The 26,898-nt window shown below is 42.6% G+C and overlaps 2 protein-coding genes and 1 long non-coding RNA gene across 4 annotated transcripts in view; 1 reads left to right on the forward strand and 2 right to left on the reverse strand.

The window, feature by feature from the left end:
- Positions 1-26,898, reverse strand: part of LOC307041909 (troponin I, slow skeletal muscle-like) — a 117,388-nt gene that overhangs the window by 30,621 nt on the left and 59,869 nt on the right. The window lies entirely within an intron of this gene.
- cnot4a (CCR4-NOT transcription complex, subunit 4a) lies at positions 217-10,975 on the forward strand. Of its 2 annotated transcripts, none has more exons than XM_079685475.1 (13): positions 217-475; positions 2,074-2,296; positions 2,950-3,147; positions 3,459-3,545; positions 3,886-3,987; positions 4,831-4,956; positions 5,089-5,213; positions 5,297-5,491; positions 6,080-6,134; positions 6,250-6,505; positions 7,914-8,405; positions 9,118-9,351; positions 10,078-10,975. In XM_079685475.1, the coding sequence occupies exons 2-13, from the start codon at positions 2,123-2,125 to the stop codon at positions 10,401-10,403; spliced, it is 2,370 nt and encodes a 789-aa protein (XP_079541601.1). In that variant the 5' UTR covers positions 217-475; positions 2,074-2,122; the 3' UTR covers positions 10,404-10,975. The 2 variants fall into 2 exon arrangements, with proteins under 2 accessions (XP_079541601.1, XP_079541600.1); XM_079685474.1 differs by having other exon boundaries at positions 218-475; positions 5,294-5,491.
- On the reverse strand, positions 11,024-22,004 carry LOC307041910. Its single transcript, XR_013808932.1, has 2 exons — positions 21,778-22,004; positions 11,024-12,141 (listed from the first exon to the last, which is right to left on the reverse strand). It is a non-coding gene; the product is annotated as an uncharacterized lncRNA (long non-coding RNA).

The following is a 26,898-nucleotide window of genomic DNA, read 5'->3' on the forward strand; positions in this document are numbered from 1 at the left end:
ATATTACAAGTAAAACTTTACCTGCAAATGTTCTTTCCTACATATTAAAGAAAAACTGAATACTTCAGTTCTTATCCATAACCAGCATCACACTCCCTTTATCTATCTGGAATATTATTTGTAAATGCACCCTCCAGTCCCACCCTGGCCCCACTTCAGCCGAAAACGTCATTTCCCACAAAGCATCTGGCCTTCAGCGCAGACTCAGTTGCTATGAACACTTGCCCCACTCCCTCCTCCCTACTTTAATGCTAGCTAAGATGGTGGTTTGAGCGTAAATTGTCTCCACTATACCAAGAAAAGAAAGGGGCGAAACATCTCTATAGCCTTTTAATCACAACAGAACAACATAACTACGGTTATCTTAAGTGACCGGTTATAGGAATTTTGACATTTCAGACACATAGGCTAGCAGTCCCCGCCCAATTTGGTGTGACTCCCTTTGGAGAGGAATCCTAAGCTAAATACGGACAGGGTAAGTAACGCTAGCCGAGATGCTAGTTGGGCTAGCCAGCTTCCATCCTGCCATAATAAATAAAGGACAGTTGTGTGTATGTCACTATTTTACACACGGATACTGGAGTATTCTCTGCCCAGTGTCCAGGTAATCTGAATGTCGTGAGAGCCATGTCAATTGTTTATAGTGCCAACAACTTGTTCCCAGGTTAGCATTAGCTTGTGTAGGCCTCATCGTAAACTCTGATGAGAATGTAGCATGCTAGCTATGCCGATGCTAGCGGTCAGCTTTAAGCAAGCTGTCAGTTAATATGTGAGAGAAAGCGTATCGTTGTGACAGAGGTATTTTAAAATGTCAGTATGGAGTAAATAATGACCTCTGTGTTTTGGTTTTGTGATTACACTCACAACTGCTCCTGGATACTTGCTATTAGTTAAACCGGCTTCTTTCACCAATTCGCGGCTAATGTTAGCTTAGCCTAATGTTAGTCAAATAACATCTGTCATAATGTACGATCCAGTAGAGAGAGAAGCTAAAGTTACCCGCTAGGTACTCAGGCTTCATACACGACTTTACCAATCAGCTGGTTTCTGTTAGGGAAGCAGGAGAACTGTGACACTCCTGTACGTGTTCATGTGTCAGTGAAATGTTGGCACATATTTGGAAATGTTGGCATTTCCCTGTTATCGTTTAACTCAGCTGTACACTGTCAGGTTTGATCAATCTGGGTTTATCATGAGCTGGCCTAGTGGCTGCAGTGTTGTCGTGTTGAAACCGGTGTGTAAATGCTAAAAGAATAAGGTCTCAACTGTACATAAATGCAGTTGTTTCCCTTTTGACGTGTATCATGACGATGTGTCAAATACTGTCAACCCTTGGAAGATGCCACAACATCCGCATTATCCCTTAAACATGATGACAGCTGTTTTGACTTGTTTTCTAAGATATACAGGCTGTGGTCTTTTATTAGGGTAGTCTGCATTACACGTATACAGTATGTCACAAAGCCCTGTAATGATTAAACCTTTGTGGAGGTTAACATGGATATTCAGGATATGTTTCAAATGTTTCAAATGAATGTTTATTTAACTCATTTTCTGGAGGCTGTTGCTTTGCAACCTATCAGAGCCCAAGCCTATTTTCTAAATGTCTAATTTTGTTTGATAAGTCGATATTCAGAATACTTTTAATTTCAGACTTGACTAATTGTTTCAGCTGAAATCTACTGAGAGCCATTTTCAATATTTGTGCTACACTCTGTGGCGGAAATGAATGAGACGAAACATTAGAAACACAATGCAGTTAACCGCCAGTACAATGTTTGTTGTAGTTTGTCAAACCACAGCCTATAAATCAACCATGCAGTTGAATCAACTCATCTCTTCAAAGTTTCATCAAAACGGTGTCAGCGGATTAACTAGTTGATTGTGGCGTTTCCTTTGCTGATAAAAAGTGAAATGCATTTTGGTGTGTTCTGTCTGATATTGTGACCTTGGTGGTCATATCGTCGGTTTCAGAGGCTTTACTATCCAGCCATGTGTCAGGACGACAAGTTCAGCTGCTATTATGTTGAATCATGTCATAATGGAGCTTTTAAACTTTGTTTGTTTTTTCAGCCTTGTGCTCTGTGACCAGCTTCGACGCTCACCATCGCCGTGCCATAGGATGTCCCACAGCCCTGAGATAAAGGACGACCCCATGGAGTGCCCTCTGTGTTTGGAGCCGCTGGAGATTGATGACGTCAACTTCTTCCCCTGCACCTGCGGCTATCAGATCTGCCGCTTCTGTTGGCATCGCATTCGCACAGACGAGAACGGCCTCTGCCCCGCCTGCAGAAAGGTGAGGAGATGATGAGATGGATATGAAGGCAGAGGAACTCATCACGACTGACAGGGGATTTTTCTTTAGTGACAACAGAAGGGATGATGATGCCTGTGTCCAAATATTAATCTGGGGGAGAGATACACTTTGGTTTTGCCCTCTAAAGCAGCCTGTTAGTTCAAACATTAGCTCATAGTCATTTACAGTTTACAGCCTCAACAGATTTGATTTTAATTGCACACGAATAAGACAGAATGAAATCCAGAAAATACGAAATGTGTTTCTTGAGAGTTCATGAAGCCATTGACTTAAAAAACAGACCTCCCCTCCACGTTCGGATCAAAAACTAACAAGAAAAGGAAAATCTGCAAGACAACATGATGAATGAACCAATTATATAAAAACAAAGAAATAGTTTTTAAATAATACTAAAGAAAATAAAACATTCTGCTTGTACATATCAAAACATGTAAAGTAATCATGATACTATACTAATAAATCATATCAGATATATATCATACATGATGTTCAGCTTGGCTAGTAATGTCTGTTGGACTACTATGTTGACAACCAAAGGCCTCAGTTACTCACTAACCTTTACGAAACAACTAGAATAGTATAATTGTTTCATATGTTGGATATCTCTAACATATTTCTCCTCTTTTATATAGCCTTACCCAGAGGACCCCGCTGTGTACAAGCCCCTGTCACAGGAGGAGATCCAAAGGATAAAGAACGAAAAGAAGCAGAAACAGAACGAGAAGAAGCAGAAGGTGACAGAAAACCGAAAGCACCTGGCAAGTGTCCGAGTGGTGCAGAGAAACCTGGTGTTCGTGGTCGGGCTCTCGCAGCGACTCGCCGACCCAGAGGTGAGTTCAGGGGCGCTCCAAAAGCTCAGTGGTTTATGCTAGATGTGACTTAATAGTGTTGAAACTGTTTTAGCTTGATGTGAATATGGCTGTGACAAACTGAAGTAAACGGCTGCTAGATTTATTTTGGATTATTCTGACAGTCATTCTCATAAATACATTCGTATATTTAATGAACATTTTAAAGGCCTTTCAGTGACAAGCTCCCTCTGAAGCCTTACGTTTAATTATTTTCTTTAAATGTTTTTAAGAGTTCACACTGCACCCGAAACTTTGTGATAAGTGATATATTTTGTTCATTGTGCTCACAGGTCCTAAAACGACCAGAATATTTTGGGAGGTTTGGGAAAATCCATAAAGTGGTCATCAACAATAGCACATCATACGCAGGGTCACAGGTAAGAGGTTCGATGCCATCTACAATATGTATCCAAGATGTCTGTTTCTGAATAGGACCAGAACGTAATGAATTAAATGTTTCTCTTTAACAGACACATGTTAACCCCTTTGTTGTAAACACATTATTTCTGTCTTTTTAGTTATTTTAATTGCATATCATGTCGTTTTCCCCCCTTTTTCTTTAGCATATCTTTTCTTACCCGTCATTATTGCAACGTGAGGAATCAATGTTAGAAATCCTTATTCATTGCTTTCCTGGAATGCCTCTGTAAACAAAGTTATTCCGCTTCAACGGATGTGTTTGCCTTGTATGTTTACTTACATTTTCTGTTTTTACAGGGGCCGAGTGCCAGCGCTTATGTCACTTACATCCGCTCTGAAGACGCGTTAAGAGCAATACAGTGTGTAAACAACGTGGTCGTTGATGGGAGAACACTCAAGGTGAGACGTTAGAAACTGCTTTTCTCATATGTGACTATGATAAGGAGTTTTATTTGTATAAAAGCCATGTGATAACTTTATTCTATATTTATTTCTCTGTAAAATGTAAACATCCTTTAACCCTTTATGTTGTGTTGGGGTCTCCCGTGACCCGTTTCAAGTACAAATGATATAATAACTACATCGGAACAAGGCTTCATGATGTCCTCCACAACAGCTATATAAACACTACAAAACAGATTTTGACCATTTTAGCCAAGTCTTAAAGTCTCTTAAAAAAAAAAGTGTATAATTTGGTGTTGGGGTCTGGGGAGGCCCGGCAGAATTGTTTTGGGTGACTCGAGGTCAAATATGGCCCAATCAAGATTCACCTTTGACTTTAGACACCCCTCCCCCTCCCCCTTCATCCACTGTAACAATACTTTTTCGCAACATGCACCTGGTCTCCCCTCCCTCTGCCCCCATCCCCCCACGGGAACTCGACCTTCCTCAAAGAATACACTAACACTTGAACCTGAACACACACATGCACGTGTGCAATATGTGGTGTAATGTGTTTTGGGCCATAACATTAAATCTACAGGATTGTACGGTTATGAATGCATAATAAGTTAGTTATGACCTTATTGGATGATAGTTATTTTTTTGTTGTGTTTTGGACTGAGATAAATCATGGGTCAAAATGTACCCGCGAACACCATGAACGGTAACAGCTTTCAAACACAACACAACACAAGGGTTAAACAACCCGCTTTGTAGGATTAAACCAAAAGTCCTTGAAAGAAAAGTGCATAGGCTTGATGGACGAGTGTGTAATTGTCTTCTCTTTTTGTTCTGCTACAGGCTTCTTTAGGCACAACAAAGTACTGCAGTTACTTTCTTAAAAGTATGCAGTGTCCAAAACCTGATTGTATGTATCTACATGAGCTGGGGGATGAAGCAGCTAGCTTTACAAAAGAGGAAATGCAGGTAAATAGTGGTTTCTTTTTGTGAAATGTAAAACAAATTGTCACTCTTTGCTGTATGTGTTGACCATGGGTTATGCTCTTTATATTAACGAAAGGATTCATGTTGACCAATAGTGTGTCTATTTGTTTTTAGGCGGGAAAACATCAAGAGTATGAGCAGAAACTCCTCCAAGACCTCTATAAAATTAACCCTAGCTTTCTACAACCTCCAGCATGTGGAGCCGAGAAGTCAAAGAGCAAATCCAACTCCACACAGAGGTTGGTTTAGTATTGATGTCTTCCTCTTCTTGCTTCCCCTGGTGCAAAGCCTCACTTCTCTGCTGCTCTCTTTGTGACAGAAGCAACGGTAAAGATGGCTGGCCGACGCTGTCAGGACACAGCAAACTGTCCAATGGGATTTCAGAGGACCGCAAGTCTCCTCCGCTGCTAGACTTTCTAGACCAAGAAGGCATTACTTCAGACGGGCTAGACACAGACATGGGTTCTGCTCAGTGTTCTGCACTGTCCCCCTTCTCCTCCAACTGCGACAGTAACAGGTAATGCACACCACTCAAAAGAATACTGTTTTATTTATTCTTCAAAAAGGTTTTTAATTTGTATCCAAACATGTCTCTTGTCTGTCGGACTACAGCGATGTTCTCACAGCAACTCCTTAACTTACATTTCTCTTAACTAAGAAATAGTTTTTTATTTTGGATGTAACAGCGATGCAGCCATAGATTACATTCATTTAATAATGTATCTACTTTTCAACACGTTTCCTCCTTGATGTTAGGGCTGGGCAATTAATCGTATTTTAATCTCATTACGATTTTGGCTTGCAACGGTTACGAAATCAACGTAATCGAAATAAAACGATTATTATTTTTATTTAAAAATAAATACATTTAAAATTACATTTTTTCAGTTGATTTATACTTAGTGTTCAAGACAACTGTTCACATTTTTTTTTTTCAATAAATTGATGTTTTCAAAGTAAATGGATCATCGTTTTTAATAATCGTGATTTCAATTATTGACCAAAAGAATCGTGATAATGATTTTTGCCATAATCGCACAGCCCTACTTGATGTATTGGTTTGTTATTAAATACTAATAAAGTTGTCTGTCATTTGAATTTGCAGTCCCAGTGATAAACCAGAGTTGATCGGTATGATGAACGGAGAAACTTTCCAACAGGTAGAAACAATAACAATCATTTGTATCATGCCTTTACTTTCAGTTTAGTTTCTGTTACATGGTTTTAAAATGAAGGACAATCTCACAAGCCCCTTTTTCCTCCCTCTTTCTCCAGATGGCCTGCAGTGACTCCCCCTCTCCCCCCCCGGGTCTATCAAAGCCCAGCCTGGTAGTGCCCATCAGCATGTCAGACCTCAGCGCGCGCTCACCCTTCGAGGGAGCGGCAGCTGAGTCCCAGTCGCTCTTTTCAGACAACAGCAACTTCAGACATCCTAACCCTCTCCCCGCCGGCCTCCCCCCCTTCCCCAGCTCCCCCCGCTGCAACTCGGACTGGCCCATGACCCCCGAACCACAGAGCCTTTTCACGTCAGGTACAGTGGAGATTTAAACATTTCGTTTGTCTGTAGGGTTTTTGGTCTGGTTTCAAACAGTGAGTTGACCTGTTATCAGTGTTTTCATTATACTGTGGCCATTGGCATTAAACATCATAGCATTGACTGGAATAGTAGTGTCTCCATCATTTAGGTATTTTCTGCTTATTTCCCTGGATTATAAAAATGGTGGAGACTTGGCCATCTTAATAATATAATAAAAAGATTTAAAAAATCATAATCACAATTTATTTTGGTCAATAATTGATATCACGATTATTCATTGACTTTGAAAACATCCATTTATTGAACTTTAAAACAAATACAAATAATAGTTTGAACAGTATCTTTTTAACTGTTGATTACCCTGAACGTATAATTCAACTGCAAAACCAATACAAAAATAAATGATACATTTATATTCACATTTAAATAAATAATATCAAAAATAATAAATGCCAATAAACAAGATCAACAAATATTTTGGAGCGCAATTCAACAAGCTACTAAACATATATAAATATGATAAATACAAATGAATTAGACTAAAATAAATGAGATCAAATATGTTGCAGTGCACTGTCACAACCTAGCAAAGCAAAATAATCATTTTTTTCGATGTTCTTTTCGTAATTGTGGCAGGCCAAAATCGTAATTGCGATTTAAAATACGATGAATTGCGCAGCCCTATAATTGTACCTGTTGGGTGTATCCCCGTAGTGTCGGCAAAATAATCTTAGTAATTGAAAATGATCCTTGTGCTTGATGGCATCCAGCATGGAGAAGGAAACAGTGTTTATTTGTGACACCGTTTTGAATGGTGCCTTTTAGTAAGCAATTATTTGAATGGGAGAAATTTGAATGGGAGTGACTGTTTTTAGAAATAATAACATCGAGACAAAAAAAGTCCTTCTCAACACTTGTATCACACTTGCAATGTATATATCTTCATATTTGCATGTTTTTAGAGTTTGTCATCATAAATATTGAGTAGAAATAACAAGTGGACATCCTTTTTACAAAACAAGAGGGTTGGCTTTAACCCGCAGTAACCCTCATTGAGCTGGATGTTGTGTGTTTGCAAACTGTGACCAAAAATGTCTATTCTTTGTGACATAGTTACAAAGTTCTTTACGGGGAAAGAAAACAAACAAAACAATTAGAAATAGAAATGTAAAACTATAAGAAAAATACAAAGTGTTTGGAAATGTTTTAAATAGTAGAAAGTCACAGAAGTAGCCTGTCTGGTGTTAAAGGCTAAGCATCCCAAAGTCTGGAGACTCGAGGCTAATCATCAATTAGCTGAAGAATTCCCACGGCTCGTCAACTTGTACTTTCTCACATGAAGAACGGCTCCATAACTCCTCTCTCTCCTCCCTCCTCCCTCCTCTCTCCTCCCTCCTCACAGACACAATACCAGTGTCTTCCTCCACAGACTGGCAGGCGGCCTTTGGCTTCGGCTCGTCCAGCAAACAGCAGGACGACGACCTGGGCTTCGATCCGTTCGACGTCACTCGTAAAGCCCTGGCCGACCTGATCGAGAAGGAGCTGTCGGTGCAGGACCAGTGCCCCTTGTCCCCGGGGCTCCTCTCCCACAGCGCTCACAGTCACGGCCTGCCCCCCATGAACCCGAACGCCTCGCACCACTTCCCCAGCGGCCTGCCTCGCCTCCCCCAGCTCCACCACAGAGCCATCTACAGCTCCTTCAGTTTCCCCGGCAGTCACAGCCAGGCCAGCCAGCAGCAGCTGCTATCCTCCAGACACCCCTGGATGGGCGTCCCCACACGAAATAACCTCACACACTTGAACCACTCAGCCAGTGCTGCCTCACACAGTAATTACCTGGACCTGAATCTGCCGCCTCAGCACAACACAGGGCTGGGCGGGATCCCCATCTCAGGTACTGGATGCCTTACTGCATGTTAACACTGAGTTACGTTACACGTTCAAACTGTTATCTAATATCACAATTAATATACACTGCGGCCTTGTAGCATTGTGATAAGTGATGGACAGTAACTGAGTAAATAAACTAAGTACTTAAGAAGAATGTTGAGGGAACTTTGACTTTACATTTGACATGTTTTGCTATGTTATACTTCTACTCCACTTCATCTAAGAGGGGAACAGTATACTGTTTACTCCACATTCATCGCACAGCTGAACTTACTAGTTATTTTACAGTTTAAGATTTTACAATGAAATGTATATCAAACATTTACAAAAACATATCCTGTGTTTTTTAATTAACCGGTATATAAAGCTCCTCTAGCAATAGCAGTACAAGTATGTTAAAGCACCAGTGATTATAATCCAATTATCTGATTTGTTTAATAATAATATATAATATAATATATATATAATATATAATAATTGACTTTCTGAAAGGAGCCATTCTGCCTGAAAACTTCAGGTATTTATTTCTCGGACGTTTACTTGTAAATTGGTATTTCCTTCGTTAAGTAAATGATTTGAGTTCTCGCTCCTCCCATTGATTGTGATACTTGTTTCAATGAGTGTTTATTGACCTCACAGAGGGCATGCTGGTAGATGCAGTTCTGCAGCTGACCACTAGTCGGCAGAAAGTGACTGATTCTCCTCCTCTCCTGCAGAGAACAGTGGCTCTATAGACGGCTTAAATGTGAAAGAGTGGCAGGACGGCCTCAGAGCTCTGCTGCCCAACATCAACATCAACTTCGGGGGCCTCCCAAACTCCTCTTCCTCTTCATCCTCCTCATCCTCCAACAGTGTTAACCACATCGGGGGCCCGATGGGGCCCGCAGGTCTCTCACACAGCCTGAGCTGGGAAAGCCCAGCCAGCTGGATGGACCCTGCCATCATCACAGGTACACACTGTCCCTTTAAGGCAGTTGGTTAGGAGACACCGTTTCTCACGGCACATCAAAGCTGGACATCAGTTTACTAAAATACCAGACAAAGAAACTCATTCCCACAATAAAGAGGCTGGAATCCAAAAATGTGTGACATATGAGGAATGAAGTAGTTTATTTAATGTAATTTAATAATTAATATACTTCTTGTTTTGGACTTGATCAGACAAAATAAAGGATTATAAAATGCCATGTTGGCCTCTGGATCATCCGTTCGAAATAAATGTATAGAACAACAAATACAATAAAAAATAAACAGCATAAAACTCACTCCTGGAAATAAGTAGTTGGTAGTTTGCCGCCTCATTTACATAACACTACGTTATTAAATCATACAGATATAAATGAATGAGTTGACATGGTCTCTGATGTCATAGAAAACGATCAGAACCCTTAAAATCCCTGACATCGGCATAACTGTAGCTAAGTCCGACTAAATAAAGAACCTTGAAAAGATAACAACCAAAGCCCTAAGAATATAAAAACCACGGAAATGAACTTCAAAACTTTGTCCTGGTATCCTCTTCAGATCCCAGAACTATGAAAAAACACTTAAATCGAAGCAATAAAATAATTCACAAAAAACTAAACAAAAATACATGAAGTTTAAAAACAACCCTCAAAGTGTTTCTGTATCTCACCTTGTGTTTATCATCTCTCACCTGTCCCGTCCCCCCCCAGGTATCCCGGCGTCAGCGGGGAACAGTATAGACTGTCTCCAGGACGACAACCCCCCCCACTGGCTCAAGTCTCTGCAGGCTCTCACAGAGATGGACGGTCCGGCCTGCTCTGTGATGTCCGCCCCCCCCCAGCCCCTCCACAGCAGCCTCCTGGACGCTCACATCCCCCTCCACCACAGAGCCGCCAGCAGCTGGGCTCCCTACATGCACCCCCCCAACCCTGCCAGCCAGTTCCATTCCCCCCCACCCGGCTTCCAGACTGCCTTCAGACCCCCCGGACAGCCGGCCACAGAGCTGCTACAGAGTGCCGCTGTGGACCGCCACTGAACACAGACTACACCCCCCCACTTTATACCCACTCATCCTGTACCCCTCCCCTCAATCCAATACACACCAATCTGCAGAGTATGAAAAATTATTAACAAAGTAACAAACATGCTTTCTTCTTTTTCTCTTCCTCATTCCCTCACGTCGACTCCCAGGCCCATTTGTTTTTGTTTGTGGCGCACAAGTCATCGGTCCTCTTTCCATGCGACCATCATCACTCCTTAGACCTAGTTCTGGGCGCCACATGGCATTCATGATGTAGCTCGCTGCTAACGGAGAGCACAGGAGACAGTTTAGCACCGAGCGCCCAGCGGTGACACCAGAGCTAACACCACAGAGAAACAAATGAGCTGAAGGGAGGTGTTTTTAAAAAAAGTAACTAATGATTAAGCATGAACAACATTTATGTTTCTGAAAGGTGACGATTCGTTTTCTCGAGGAATTAAGCAAGCTGTGAATCTGCTCTTGAAGCTTTGCCCCAAAGACCCTCATCCTCCCCACTTTAACTGGGTCAACCCTAACAGCCAAGTTGTGAATAAGAGGTGAGAGAGAGAGAGAGCGAGAGAGAGAGAGAGAGAAAAAAGGGGTTGGCGCTTCTGAGAGTGTTTTTTAAAGAAAAGCTGAGATTTGGTTGATAGAGTGAATGCAGATGACAGGGGAGTTGAGGGCACAGGCTATGCATGGACTCCCTGTTCGGTGGGGACACAGAAGGCCGGCCTGAGAGGCCACTTGGCCCACTTTCCCTTTAGTGGAGGACTCCCACTGGCCCTGTCCTGCTGCAGGGAGAATGCTGCTGAACCTCTGTATCAGAGGATAGAGCACAGGGCAGCAGGGAGAGGGTGGCACACATCCTAAACTCTAGGGTTAGACTCTTACTCACAGTGCCACTGTGTGGTGCCTACAGTAGCTACCCCTAACATGGACAGCCACCACGAAGAGAAGACAAAATGGATGAGGATATGTCAAAGATACTAAAGAGAGTAGCAACAGGGTTAGCAGGTCCCTTTGTTGGACCCATGAGGGCTTAACCGAGGCCTTAAAACAGACAGCTGAGAGAAAGGAGCTTGAGTGATTGGAGGGCGAGTCTAGCGTCAAGGATTGCTGAAAAATATGCAATATTGTATGACTTCAGCAGCTGTATGTGAGGGTCCCAAAGGAAGGGGCTGCAAGACAATTCCAAGTACTGTAGCAGTGATTTAAAAAGCTCTCATCCTTTCTAGGATTTGAGACCGACCTCCGACCTCCGCATTTTTTCTTTTTTGAAGTCTTAATTCTGATCCATGTTCGCTCTGTCTCTTTCTCTCTCTCTTACCCTCCACTCCCACCCCTCCTGCTGTTCCCTATTTAACAGTATTTCACAAAAATGAACAAAATCATCCAGGAGAATCCAACACAGTCATACAGTGGGTTTTAACATGATGTTGCACATTAAAAAAAACAAAAGTGAGGCGCTAAAAGGAAGTGAACTGTCCTCTGCAGGTCTGGAAAAATGAACCTTAAATAAAACTGAAAACTCAGAGCTGGTGTTTGTCTACTGTTGTGTTCTCAGCGACCCCGTTTCAAACATGTAGACTTATTAATATTTAAACTTGAAAGTACTCACCGCCATACTGTGTATAACTCCCGAGGATGGTCACTATAAATCACTCCTGCTTGTTGTTCCAATGTCTTCCACTAGAGGGCAGCTGGCTTTCTGTCAGTGATGAAGCTCTGCAGTCAAACTTCAGTCGAGCACACACTAGATTACACAGAATGATACCACACTTTCTCAAAGACACCATGTTTAATCACACTGGATAACAATTACAAGTGGTTACTATGTACATTAAATAATACACACAACTATAATGCAGATATGATTTGTTCTCTCAGTTGTCAGGGCTATATGTGTGTTTTCAGTGGGAGCAGAGCATGCGTGCATATGGCAGAGCTTCAGTCTGCAGCTCTGCTCTCTCCCGATGCAGCAGTAGAAACCTGCAGAGACTCCTGTCCTGTATCTCTGCTGACAGACACAGGGAGGAGCCAGTCCATACAGGGGCTTCAGTGGGTATCTGAATCAGGTGACTCGATATACACATTTTACATCAATATTGTTTTGCAGTCTGCAGTGGGCAGAAGGACAATCCAAAGTTGTCAGTGGATTGGGGCTGCAATTTAATAATGATTTCCTTATTGATTAATGCGTTAGGACAATGATTTGACACGACAAGTTTGGACAGTTTTGGTCTGTAATAATGCATTAAAAGCGTTTACTAGCAGGATGTATTTTATGAAATAATTGATTTATAAGGCACTATACTGTATACTGTAGTTATAAGCAGATATAAAGACAGATATTTAAGTGTCAATAATGTTCAGGTTTGAGTAGAACTTCTTAAACAGGTTTTATTGTATTATTACAATGTGTTATAACAGGATTATATATGTATAAATATATACATGCAGTATGTGTGTCTAGTGCTTATCCGACTGGCCCACCACAGTACCGCAAGTAAATACTGCTAGTAACTTGTCGACCGGGGGGGGGGGGGGTTCCAGTGACTTATCCGACCGGCCTACATTGTCCGACCGGCCCACTTCAGTACCGGACCATCGGGATTCGTCCCGATGGCCAGTCCACCACTGCTCTTGTCCCTCTATTTTGGACTTATGTAGTTGCAGCCTCTCTAGTTTTAGCCCCTCTAGTTCCCGCCCCTCTGGTTTCAGACCCCTGTTACAGACCTCTCTGTTTACAGCCCCTCTTGTTGTCAAAACTCTGGTTTCAGAGCCTCTGGTTTCAGGCCCTCTAGTTAAGGACCCCTCTGGTTTCAGACTCCTCTGGTTACAGACCCCTCTGGTTTCAGACCCCTCTGGTTACGGACCCCTCTGGTTTCAGACCCCTCTGGTTTCAGACTCCTCTGGTTACAGACCCCTCTGGTTACGGACCCCTCTGGTTTCAGACCCCTCTGGTTACAGACTCCTCTGGTTACGGACCCCTCTGGTTACGGACCCCTCTGGTTACGGACCCCTCTGGTTTCAGACCCCTCTGGTTTCAGCCCCTCTGGTTTCAGACCCCTCTGGTTACAGACCCCTCTGGTTACGGACCCCTCTGGTTTCAGACCCCTCTGGTTACAGACCCCTCTGGTTACGGACTCCTCTGGTTACGGACCCCTCTGGTTTCGGACCCCTCTGGTTACGGACCCCTCTGGTTACGGACCCCTCTGGTTTCAGACCCCTCTGGTTACAGACTCCTCTGGTTACAGACCCCTCTGGTTACAGACCCCTCTGGTTTCGGACCCCTCTGGTTACGGACCCCTCTGGTTACGGACCCCTCTGGTTTCAGCCCCTCTGGCTTCAGACTCCTCTGGTTACAGACTCCTCTGGTTTCAGACCCCTCTGGTTTCAGACCCTCTGGTTTCAGCCCTTCTGGTTACAGACCCCTCTGGTTTCAGACTCCTCTGGTTTCAGACCCCTCTGGTTTCAGACCCCTCTGGTTTCAGGCCCTCTAGTTAAGGACCCCTCTGGTTTCAGACTCCTCTGGTTACAGACCCCTCTGGTTTCAGACCCCTCTGGTTACGGACCCCTCTGGTTTCAGACCCCTCTGGTTTCAGACTCCTCTGGTTACAGACCCCTCTGGTTACGGACCCCTCTGGTTTCAGACCCCTCTGGTTACAGACTCCTCTGGTTACGGACCCCTCTGGTTACGGACCCCTCTGGTTACGGACCCCTCTGGTTTCAGACCCCTCTGGTTTCAGCCCCTCTGGTTTCAGACCCCTCTGGTTACAGACCCTCTGGTTTCGGACCCCTCTGGTTACGGACCCCTCTGGTTACGGACCCCTCTGGTTTCGGACCCCTCTGGTTACGGACCCCTCTGGTTACGGACCCCTCTGGTTTCGGACCCCTCTGGTTACGGACCCCTCTGGTTACGGACCCCTCTGGTTACGGACCCCTCTGGTTTCAGACCCCTCTGGTTACAGACTCCTCTGGTTACAGACCCCTCTGGTTTCGGACCCCTCTGGTTACGGACCCCTCTGGTTACGGACCCCTCTGGTTTCAGCCCCTCTGGCTTCAGACTCCTCTGGTTTCAGACCCCTCTGGTTTCGGACCCCTCTGGTTACGGACCCCTCTGGTTACGGACCCCTCTGGTTACGGACCCCTCTGGTTTCAGCCCCTCTGGCTTCAGACTCCTCTGGCTTCAGACTCCTCTGGTTTCAGACCCCTCTGGTTTCAGACCCTCTGGTTTCAGCCCTTCTGGTTACAGACCCCTCTGGTTTCAGACCCCTCTGGTTTCAGACCCCTCTGGTTTCAGCCCCTCTGGTTACAGACTCCTCTGGTTTCAGACCCCTCTGGTTTCAGACCCTCTGGTTTCAGCCCTTCTGGTTACAGACCCCTCTGGTTTCAGACCCCTCTGGTTTCAGCCCCTCTGGTTACAGACTCCTCTGGTTTCAGACCCCTCTGGTTTCAGACCCTCTGGTTTCAGCCCTTCTGGTTACAGACCCCTCTGGTTTCAGACCCCTCTGGTTTCAGACCCTCTGGTTTCAGACCCCTCTGGTTTCAGACTCCTCTGGTTTCAGCCCTTCTGGTTTCAGACCCTCTGGTTTCAGACCTTCTGGTTACAGACCCCTCTGGTTTCAGACCCTCTGGTTACAGACTCCTCTGGTTTCAGACCCTCTGGTTTCAGACCCTCTGGTTTCAGACCCCTCTGGTTTCAGACCCCTCTGGTTTCAGACTCCTCTGGTTACAGACTCCTCTGGTTTCAGACCCTCTGGTTTCAGACCCTCTGGTTTCAGACCCCTCTGGTTACAGACCCCTCTGGTTACAGACTCCTCTGGTGTCAGCCCCTCTGGTTCCAGGCTCCAGGTGCTGAGGAGGCTTTGGCAGAGGAAGGTGAGTGTGTGAATAATGCAGGCAGGCAGCAGATTCAGGAGCTGTGACAATGAGTCAGCAGCAACACAGATGAGGGGGTTAGCTCTGCTGAGAGTGTTCCCGGACCAACACACACTCATGCAGACACTGCTCTGAAACATAATGGAGGGATCTTTGTGATGATGCATACCTGACAAGAATAGCATCTGTTTATGTTCCACAGCTACAGAAAATAACTCCAGTGTTTGGTCCTTTTTCTGCTCAAGTGGAAAAATAATACAGAACGCTCCTAAAATCATGCCTGACTTAATTATTAAGTGCTCTGTGAAGTACGCCGAATGATTAGCTTATTGATTTGCTTGCTTTGCTGAAACTGCATATTCATGCTCATTATTATAAGAGGAAGGGGCGGACTTGAAGATGAAGGATGAAGTCAAAGAGGTTGGAGGTTATTCATTATTTTGATTTCAAAGCACAAGAATTGAACATTTTCCAGCATTTGAACTTCAATTCCCTCCAGTGAATGTTGGACTGAAGTATGCTGACTAGCCAATAAATGTCCACAAACCGCATTTATCTATGTCCAGGTGTTTCATCAGGACAGGCAAAAAAGCCCTGATGTTTCACTCTGTCCTCTGCAGGGGTTCAGCCTGTTAAACTGCTGAAATCTTGCTTTCCTTGAGGACTGCAGCTATGAGGGCATGTGGAGAGGGCACAGTAGCTGCAGTGTGCTGAGAGGCAGCCATGGATTATGAAACAGTATACAATAACGCATCGTCTGAAGTGAGTGACATTTTGCAGGTGAATCAGAAAGTGCTGCAGTATTTTGTTCCCACCGGGGATACAGATTGTTTGTTTTAAACCTCATTCCTTCCACACTGGCAGTCCTCTACACAGTACTATACTCAATTCTGCAGCACACTGTACAAAATAATGTGAGAAACCAGCAAGGAAATCCTGAGTTGCAATATATTCTTAAGGAACTGTGTTGACATTAATGGTTTGGGGAGGAGGGGGAAAGGAGCAAGCCTTATTCATATTTTCTTTGGCCCCTCCCTTTCACTTAAAAAAAAAACTGCAACACAGCAGTGTCGATATCATAAATAACTTAAATGTATTTGACAAGAAGTGACCTTGTGTGCATCCTAACCCTGAATTCGATTTGTTTGTTTAGGATATGCTGACTGTTTAAGGATTAATATAGACAAGGTTGCTGTGTAAGACTGTATGTACGCACAGCAGGTCTTTGAGCTAAACGCTAACATCAACATGATAACATGCTCAGAATTGGCAATATCTACATGCTAATGTTAAGCACATATTCATGCTTTCCCGCTCAAATGAACATATATGCATGCTAACATTTGCTAATTTCCACCAGACACCAGAGTATTGCTGAGAAGGTCACGGGCAGTTATGATTGGCTCAGGCCGCTGGAAAATCTGTCCACAGTGAGATGCAATTGCCAGAGCAAGTAAAACATGAGCTTGCAAATTTGTCTGGTTCCCAGCCAACCAAAGTGTTAGACCGACCGACCGACAAACGGACAGTTCATCTTTGGAGCAGGGGCACGGGCACAGGGGGCCCCTGACCTCTTGGGCCCCTGGACCTGTGCTTGTTCAAAAGTTCATTCGTTACGATCTGTACACTTGTTTTTCTTTATCTTACCAAAAGTGACCAAACTCTTTTTATGCAAGTCAGCAATTCAGTTTGACAGCAGACCGTAATGTGTGTCACTGAGGAGGACAACCTCAACTTACATTTTGAGGTTATGTGGTTTTCGCATGTCATTATGATAGTTGATGATATATATGTCATTTCCGGGCCCTGGTTTGCTGCCTGCATGCGAAACCTGCAGGGACGCCTCTCAGCATAAAGCACTCTCTCCATTTGTCAGCTTTTGACAGGCTCTCTCACCAGTGGGGCGGCCCGCACTGCAAGAAATGACCATTCTGGCAAGTTATGCAGTTTTATATTAGGCTATGAAAACTAGAGCTGAAATGATGAGTAAATTAATCAATTGACAAAAAATGAATAAAGAATCATTATTGAGATTTTTCACCACTTAAAAAAAGCTTTTATTTTCTAATGTAAACCAAAATATCAATTGATAATTGAGAAATTACGAATAAATAATAAAAAATAAGTTATTCAAGTTAGTTGTAGCCCTTAATTAAATCTTTAAAAGTATTTTTTTAAATGCTACAAATAGACAAAATAATGTCCCTTCTCTGTAGGGTTGTACATTAACATGTGTTTTTGTGACAAGAGAAAAATAAGAAATAAATAATCTGCATCTGTAATTTAATTGAAGTTAATTGCCACTCAAAATGTATTAAAGTGTTTCCCCTGATATGCAGAAAGTATCTGAGATTGAATAACTCAATAAGGTGGATATTTTTTACAGTGTGCACACAAGCCTTTACTGTAAACTCCACCAGCAGTACAGTTAATGTGTCCTGGCCAGGAAAACTGACATGCTGCTCGATCATCCTACAATATATAATGGCTCTTCTGTATGGGCTCTGCATGTGGAGCAACATATGCAGTGGTTTATAACTGTGTCTCTGTGTCCTCTGGTGTATCTCTGGGGAAGAGACATATCCAATGCATGTTTGTTTTCCTCTTTTTACTTTTCTTACTGTAAACATCAAAATGACATAATTATCTGTTTTCAAAAGAATTTTTCCTGAAGAAGTTAAAGATACGATAACAATTCAAAACAGTAAAGTAACGTGTTGCAGGAGATGAACGACTAGGTTTTCTTGCTGAGAGTAAGAACATCCATAAAGGTTAGGTGAGGTTAAAGTATGGAAACCAGTGGAGACAGTTAGTCTGTTTTTAGATAACCAAACCAGGCAACCAGCACCTCTACAGGCACACCGAGAGCCCCCCCAAATGACTCCTGTTGGAGGGGGGGGGGGGGGGGGGGGGGGGGGGGGGGGGGCGCAACAGCGGTAATTAAAGTTTAAAAGTCTCAAAGATGCTACAACTACTGTCACAAACTAAATGAATGTGAAGTACTTTGTTAAAGGAGGATGAAAGCGTAACTAAGGAGCACTATTGGAGTAACTTTGATGGTTATTGGACTCAGGATTCATTCATTTGGATTCCCGCTGTATGAAGAAAGGACGGCGCGGAAGTGGAAACAATTCACAAAGGGATTAAACTGTTTAAAACACATGCTCAAAGTAAGCCGGATTCTGCCGATGTGTTTATGTGGATTCAAAAGTCGTAAATAATCTACAAAACGGAGGAGACCGATCTGATCGGAGCAACTGTCACAAATAATCCAAATGAAACCGGCATGGACAATGACTATGTTTTAAAAATGTGCTTATCCAGAAAAGCCCGGTTTGGACACTTTACGGGCAGAAGAAACATTTCTATTAAAGAAAGATTTATACATTTCTGTCTTTTTATGCCTTTACTATTAAAAGGCATAAAAAGACTACTAACTTGAATTGTTATTCAAATTAATTAATCAATTATTTTTAATATTTTATTTTAATGTAGAGACAAGGTTTTTAGTGACAATCATGTATTGCTTTACAATTATATGTAAAAAAATAAGAAGAAGAAAAAAAAAAGAAAAAAAAAGTCTAAATATGATATTTGGCCACCCCCCCCTAAAAAAACAGCAGTTCGAAAACAAATATATTGGAATTCAAAAACACCATTTGGTAAAAGCTTTTAAGTAAAAAATGATTATATAGTAATATAGTAGGTTTTAGAAAGAGCAAGGCTGTCTTAGCTATATGCTAAGCTAACAGACTGCTAACTTTAGTTTCACATTGAACGTACAGACAGGAAAGTTATCAATATTATAAATTATAATTTCTGTCTTCTCCTAAAATGTTGAATCATTCCTTCAAAGATCATCATTAAAATAATCATTTTCCAGCTCCACAGTGACCTTTGTTGTTGCTTAAGACTTCAGCTTCCTGGTGATATCTTTTTGTGGTTTTGTGTTTTCCAGCCTCCTTGAGCGCTGTGCGATGATGTAATTGAAGCGGGAAGGTCACAGCGACGGTTTTTCGTTGATGTTAAGTTTTGAATTTTTCTCCCCCAGACAAGCCCGCTGACACTGCACACTGAGCAGAGCAGCATGTAAACTGAGATCCTCCTCGCTGATACCACAAGGACACATCCAGACCGGAGTATCGATAACAGATCCTACCAAGGCTGAGAGAGGGTTAGTAGAAAATGTCTATTAACAAGTTATTGGGTATCAGTAGTTACATCTTCAATTTGAATAACTGAACAATTCTACCATTTATCAAGATATTTCTGCTTTTTTAGATGTGCAAGTGGCTTTGGTCTAGAGCAGTGGTCGCCAACCAGTCGATCGCGATCGACCGGTCGATCGCGAGTGTGGTGCGGGTAGATCGCAGACCGTTAAAAAAAAAAGTAACAAAAGAAAGAAAAATTAAATTAAAATAATGTTTGAAAAATACGTTTTTAGATGTAAACCTATCATCCACCACCCCGTTAGCAGGTGCCACTTGATTAACGTATATTTGAGACACCTCAATAATATAATACATTAACCGTGCTTTACGTGAACCTCATCATGACACAAGAGACAACGGCAGGACTGTAATTTGCCGTGTTCACTGAACGCAACAGAGGCAAGACACCACACCAATCAGAGAGTTGCATGGAAATACACGTGTGCTTGTGTCATTCAAGCTCGGCTCTGTGTGTGTGGCAATAGCGCATTTAGTGTGATAGAGAGAGGGAGAGAGGGACGGAGAGAGGGAGAGAGAGGGACCGGTGCTAGCGGGGACCGTGATGTTAGCATCTGGTTAGCTAGCTGCACTAACTAACTAACGGGCATAAGGAGCTGTTACCACAACAAGCTGGAGGAGAATCGTCTCCTGTCAGACTGAGGGGCTCAGGTGAGCTAAAGGACTCTCTGAGTGTTTAGAACGGTTTTGTCACAAATTATTCAAAAGATTATTTCCGCGGCACACCTTCATATGATCATTATAGTTATACAAACAATAAGAGAATACATGAAAAACAGGTATGAAATAGCCTACTATACAGTATGTCAGTAAAACAAGAATGCAGTTCAAAAGGGGAGTGATTTGTAAAATATCCATAAAGAAAAAGAAAATCTGTTTACAGTTCTGTTTCATATGGGTGCTGAGAGAGGTATCCATAGAACTCTTCATGTTGCTCTCAAAGTGCACCAGATTGATGCTTTCAACTTCAATATTTAAAAAAAAATCTTCCCGGGGGAGCATCCCCCCGGACCCCCCTAGAGGAGGTGAGGTCCGCCCCCCAATAGCACTTTACCCCTGCCTATATGCCGTGAGCTGATTATGGAGCCTTCATTGTAACAGTAATTCAGATGCAATTAGCCTATATAAAAGGCCTCAAATTGGAAGCATTGCCTGGGCCGTCTTTTCACTCAATTCTGCAATAGGTAGATCTCGCCTTTCACCTAGACCGAGGTCTGCGATCTTGGGCTTAAAAAGGTTGGTGACCACTGGTCTAGAGATTTGGGCTCATCAATCCAGAATCTGCTATATTGTTATCGCATCAAATTGAAAGAATCAAAACATTCATGGTTACCAGAGGATGCATCCTTCTGACTTTTTGATCCTCGGTTTTTTCCTGAGGGTCACCATGTGGTTAACATTTGTGATTTTGAGTGTGTCTTAACAACTGTTGTAAAGTGGTTGAAACATCTACATTTCTCTCAGGGTAACGTGTGATAACTTTGTTCATTACTAACCCCCTAGGGGTCTGCAACCTTTTTGACCAAAAGAGCCATTTTGCTCCTTTTTCCCCAAAAAATGTTTGTCTGGAGCTGCAAAATATATTTTCATAGCTTGATAGCTAATAAAGTTGTATTTATTGTTATATCAGACAAAAACTACAGTTTTTTTGCATTTATTAGGCTATTTATTACATTATATAAAACTGTTAACCTATTTACCTACCGTAGCTTACCTACCTTAATCTATAAGAAACAAAGAACTCCTATAAGGAGAATTAAAAATAATACACAGGACTACTTTAAAATAAATGAAACACAGCACTTGGGGAGTCCTCTGCACATTTGAAGGAAACAAATATATAATTAAAATGGGCCCACTTTGAAATAAATAAAACATATAGCTGCACCCTAAAAAGAGTTAAAGGTAGGGTAGGTAAGAATGGAGAAACCAGCTCGAGTGCGCTAGAATTTGAAAATACACAACCGGGAAAAATATGCCTCTTCCTTCAGACTTTTTTACAGAGCCCCTCCTCCAACACACACGAACGCGCACATGACCAATGAGGCCACGAGATAAGTTTGTGCACAGATGGAAAGCTGACAGGCAGGTAGGCCATCCAGTTATTTTAGCCGGGCCGGCTAAAATGATTGGTCGTGCTTTTTACAGCGCTACGGCTTCCAGGGATTCATTTTTGTATGTATTTATTGCCAAAGCATTTAATATATTCATTGCTATCGGGACGTTAAGAGCATTCCATGGAATATAACAAAAAGTGTTTTCTTAAATAAATTACATACCCCATTGAATTATGACTGAAGATTGTCAGCTGTCTCCCTCTCCCTTGTTGTTCCTCGATACGTGAAAGCTGCAGCACCGTTGACAACTTCTCTCTACATCAAACATACCGGTAAACCAGCATCGTTTGCTTTGAAAGCATATCTCTGTCCACGCAAAATTAAATCCTGTGTTCCTCCGGTACTTTTCTTTGATTTATCCATAGTTCGCTCTTCGAGCTGGGGGTCAGGTTATTCGCCTCCAAGAAAAGGCGCTCGCGCGGGACCGTAGCAGGATGTGACGCATATTTTAGTTGACCTAACTAAAACCGTTTTGTTTTTTATTTATGTGTCACAGTATCACCTCAAAATACAAGATACGAAACATTTTCAACCATGCAACAAAATATAAATAGTCCTACAAATGCTTTTATTTTATTTCCTTCTTATTTTTGTCTAAGCTCAAGGGAGCCAGAGCAGAGGGCCTCGGGTTGCCGACCCCTATCACCAGGTCAAACTTTATAATATGTCCGAAACTTTGTTTTAGGACCAGAAACCATCCAAACAAATGACATTTTCAACAACCTCAGTGGTACTTTGTTTTATGCTTATTAGCAAATGTTAGCTTCCTTACACACTTAAAGTAAAACAATAAACATGCAGTGATTTCTGATGCCTCCATATGCCAGAAAAAGATTTAGTGTTTCCTAATATTTTTTATGTATGCTTTTCTTACTGCATTCGGTTGCATTTCGCATCATGCTACTATGCTTCCTGGCTATTTTGACCTCCTAGACAGTGCACCTAACGATATGTCATATTGTTCACACCATTGAGAGTGCACAGACAGATTGAGGCCTGATGACAGCTCATCCAAACTTCACATTATGGAGTGATGAATGTATACAAAAATATATATACAAATATTTAATATATAAAAGTATGCAATGTTGAATGCAAGCACAGTAAACATTGGATGTATTTAAGCTGTCACAGGAGAAGCTCAGGTGTAAATCATAAAATCAATAATGGCTGAATCCCATTTAGCTGCTTTGATTTAAGGTTGCATTGTGCATGCGGACATACTTGAGTTGCTACCGCAGCGTCAGTTCATATCTGATGAGTGGCCCTTTGCTGCATATCTTTCCTCCTTATCCAATCGCTATAAAGCTGTACAAGTCATAAAGTCCAAGTAGAAAGGAAAATCAGGGGCTAAACCAGTGCTATTGTTCGTGTGATTAGTCAAATCTGTGCTTTTTTTCTACTATGACTTGTCAAAATGTGTGTTGTGACCAAGGCCTGCTAAACTTGTTAGCATTGTGATAACGAGATATAGCGCCTCACAGAGCTACTAGCACGACTGCAGACTGCACTGTTTCTCTTCATGGATCAGTGCATGAATAGATGGACTCATCAGTTTATAGATTGATTATTTTATGGGCACATGGAGACACGGTGGACAATCAAACATATCGATGCCGGTTTTATAGTTAATGCACTCCGTCATACATTATTCCAGAACACGGCGTGATGGCAGACACTCCACCACAGGATGTGTGAGTGTGTCTACGTCAATGGAAATTGAATAAACGGATAAAAATATGTGCTGGGTAATTCATGATGAGCCCTTTGCTTCTGATGGCCCCACCTCCACTGGACTGTATCTCTACAGTGATGTAGGGCTGTCAGTGGCCTGGGGTAAAGAGGTACATTTAACTGGCCAGAGTTTCACAGAGACCATTTGTGGACTTCCACAAGGATGAGGAAATTATGGACGTGCCCTTAATTATTAAACAAGTGTGTCAGCAGCCCGGCCTGATGGAGGTAATGCAAAGAGGAAGTGGGCCAGAGAGTGGGCCTGGGGATCGGGGGGGGAGATAAGAGAGAGGCTGGTGGGCTCGGACCTGTGGGTTGGGGGGGGAGTGTTAGGTCCAAGGGCTTTAGCTTTAGCATGGGAGATCCAATAATGCTGTCAAAGCTATTTTCCACATTGTTAACATTCAGAAGCTACTGCACAGTATATGAGGCTAGTTGGAGGACAGTTGTGATGTGATATAATGATACGATACTCTGCATGCAAAGCTGACTGGACCACAATGACAAGGCCCCTGAGAAACTTTTTGGATGACGTCAACAGGAATGGCATGGCATTTGTGAACAAGAGATATGGGATGAGTTTCTGTCTTTAGAGAAATCGATCGGGGGAATATCAAGTGAGCCGGAGGCCTGACTCAGGATAACCGGCCCCTATTTGCGTGTTCCTGAGTGTGTGAGAAACACAATAAAAGACAGCAGTGTGGGAATAAGCACATCCAGAGGAGGAAGAGGAGGAGGAGGGGGGGACGTTAAGCTAGATGGAGGCGCGCTGCACCACTGACCGACAGCACCTCAATTAGTCCAACATGCTGATCAGGGATTACCAAGACAGTGGCTTAAACCAGAGTTTCAATTACAAGCTTCTCATCGGCATGTAGAGGCCAACACCTGTTAACGTCCAACAAACATCCACCAGGTGTGTGAAGTCAACAGTCTAGGGGATAAGTCTAGTGATATTCTATTTGTTTCATGGTGTCAAGGAATCTAGGTTATTTTGTGTTATTTTGGCCAACTGGATGAAGTGGAGCAAGCTGTAAACATTACGTTACATATCATGGAAAATCACTTTGCCTGTTTTTGAGTTAGATGCTTCGGTCAACATGGTAAATCAAGTCCAATATTTGATCTCCTTTTAACTCTATTTTGGTCTCTGATAACTCCAGAATATCTGGGTATTAAGCTAGTCCAACATGTTCTCCAGGTTGATGATAACTGTGTCTGCTGTTGGTGGTGCTATGCAGGTAGTGTATTTACATCCAAGCTGCTGAAAACAGCTGCCAGCTGCAGATAGCTTTGGTGCTTTAGTCAATCTGACGTACACAGTTATTTTTGGAAAACAGGGTTTTTCCTCCTTTGTTCTGATAAAAGAAAACCTGTCCACACAAGCACTATTTAAAAAGGTCTCTGTCCACATGAAAACACTATTGAACTGCTGTCAAGGCCACAGGTCGACACACACACGCACTCACACACACACACACACACACACACACACACACACACACACACACACACACACACACACACACACACAAACACGCACACAAACCCACACTCACAGGTCTCGTCCAAAATCGGTGTGTTAGATAATGTATCAGTGACCTCTAACGTGTGCTTTAAAGCTGCTGTTTCTCAATGTAACTGAAGAGTTACTTTACATGTCAGACGTGTCGTTAAAAAGGTTCAAATCAAATCAAGTTTTATTTATATAGCACATTTATAAACGATTTTTGGCCGAGCCAAAGTGCTGTACATATAATAAAAATAGCCTACAGTAGAGACACTTTACAGCGAATACAACAGCACAGATTGTTCAGAATATCAGTAGGAGAAAAACGACACCCTCTATCCTTAGATGGGGGTTCTGCCTGTGTTAAATGGAGGTAGCACGAAATGTAGCCTAATTTGGGATGCCTCCTCAGTGGGATAACGGCGCACACTTTGACGTTAGAGGTGAAATACTATGTGTGTTGCGTTTACACGTCAACACTGAGAACTGAGTCATGAAAAGGAGTCTTTCAAAAGGTCAGTTTGTATGTAGAGAAAAGGCCGAAATGTATCAAAAAGGCTGTGTTTTTACAAAATGTGGACTAGGCCTTAAACCAAACAGTACATTTTAAACCAAAACAATGAGCTAAAAGACGGTACAACGCTTCTTAGACATAAGTTGGGTGGTAATCTGTTGGTTTGTCTCTCACAGTCTGTTATTCAGTTGCTGAAATAAAATAATTGATAAGTGCATCTATATCAAATACTATTAGAGGACATGTTGCTTGAACTCCTCTGTGTGTTAGTGAAAAGTTAAGTAACAACAACAGAGAGGAGAAACTAATTAAGCAGGTGTGATATCCTCTGCTATGACTGGGCTCCTCTGTTGTACGATGCTCGGTGCTATTACAGTCCAGTGGAGCTTCACAGCACTAAAGAGAGGGAGAGAGTGGGACCGGCGCCAGCTCACCCCACCCTTGCTGCTGCTGCCTGCAGAGTGAGGAGTGCTGCATTTCCTGAGGGCAATGCAGAGGACAAGGAAGAAGAAGAAGAAGAAGAAGAAGAAGAAGAAGAAGAGGCTCACTTCTGTTAAGGTCACCATAGAGCGAATCATAGCGGCGGTGTGCCAACCACAGAGAGCCTGCGGCGGACAGAGACACTGAGAGGGACACAGAGAGACAGATGGACACAGAGAGAAAGAGACAGATGAGCTGCAGCATTCAGTGCGATGCCTCTACTGTCCAATGTTCTCCAGCTTCACGCCATCACAGGACAGCAGTGGGAATGAATCATTTTCACACCCAGAAAAAATTGCGCCCACTTCTTTCAGTCACATGGCTTGACTGTTCTGGGGACGTGTTTGTTTGTTCGCTGTTTTAGGGTTACTGCCCTCGACAGCTTGAGGGGTTTTAATATAAAATGCAGCCTTATGATGAAGCTTTATGCAACATGTTGTCTAGTTCACACTCTTAGAAACAAGATGCTTTAGAGTATGTTTTTAAAGATTATATTTTAAGTAAATGGATGGCAAAAATGTAACGCAATATCTCCTGCGTTTTTTTTAAATTTAATTTGAAGGCAGAAATACTTAAAATGTTCTAAGTAGCAGTTTCTCAAACGTAATTGCAACTTTTTTAGACAAAATCAGCAGTTTGAAGAAGTCACCTTGGGATTTATAGGGATATTTTACTTTTTTTATGAATACAATTAAAATATATTTTTGTCGCAGCTCTAATAACTTCATAATCCAACACTTAGCGAATGTACAAAACCTCAGAAGTCACGATCTGATGGATTTGAGCGTGAGGAAGCAGGGAGGGGAGCTCTTCAGGCCCTGGAAGTATGTAACCACTCGCAGGGAATGACAGAGGTAAGCGGGCCTCCCCTGGGACAAGAGGATTAGTGTGTAACCATTACCTTATATTAGCCCTGTGAATCACTGCTAATGGCTTCAGTGAGAGGGTACTGTAACACAAAGGTGGGACGCGCTTAAACTGAGACCTCGAGGTCTGGAGAAATGCACACTGCAGGATATTTCTGCAAATGCTTTGATTAATGGAG

Source organism: Notothenia rossii (assembly GCF_949606895.1).
Source record: "Notothenia rossii genome assembly, chromosome: 5".
NCBI lineage: Eukaryota > Metazoa > Chordata > Actinopteri > Perciformes > Nototheniidae > Notothenia > Notothenia rossii.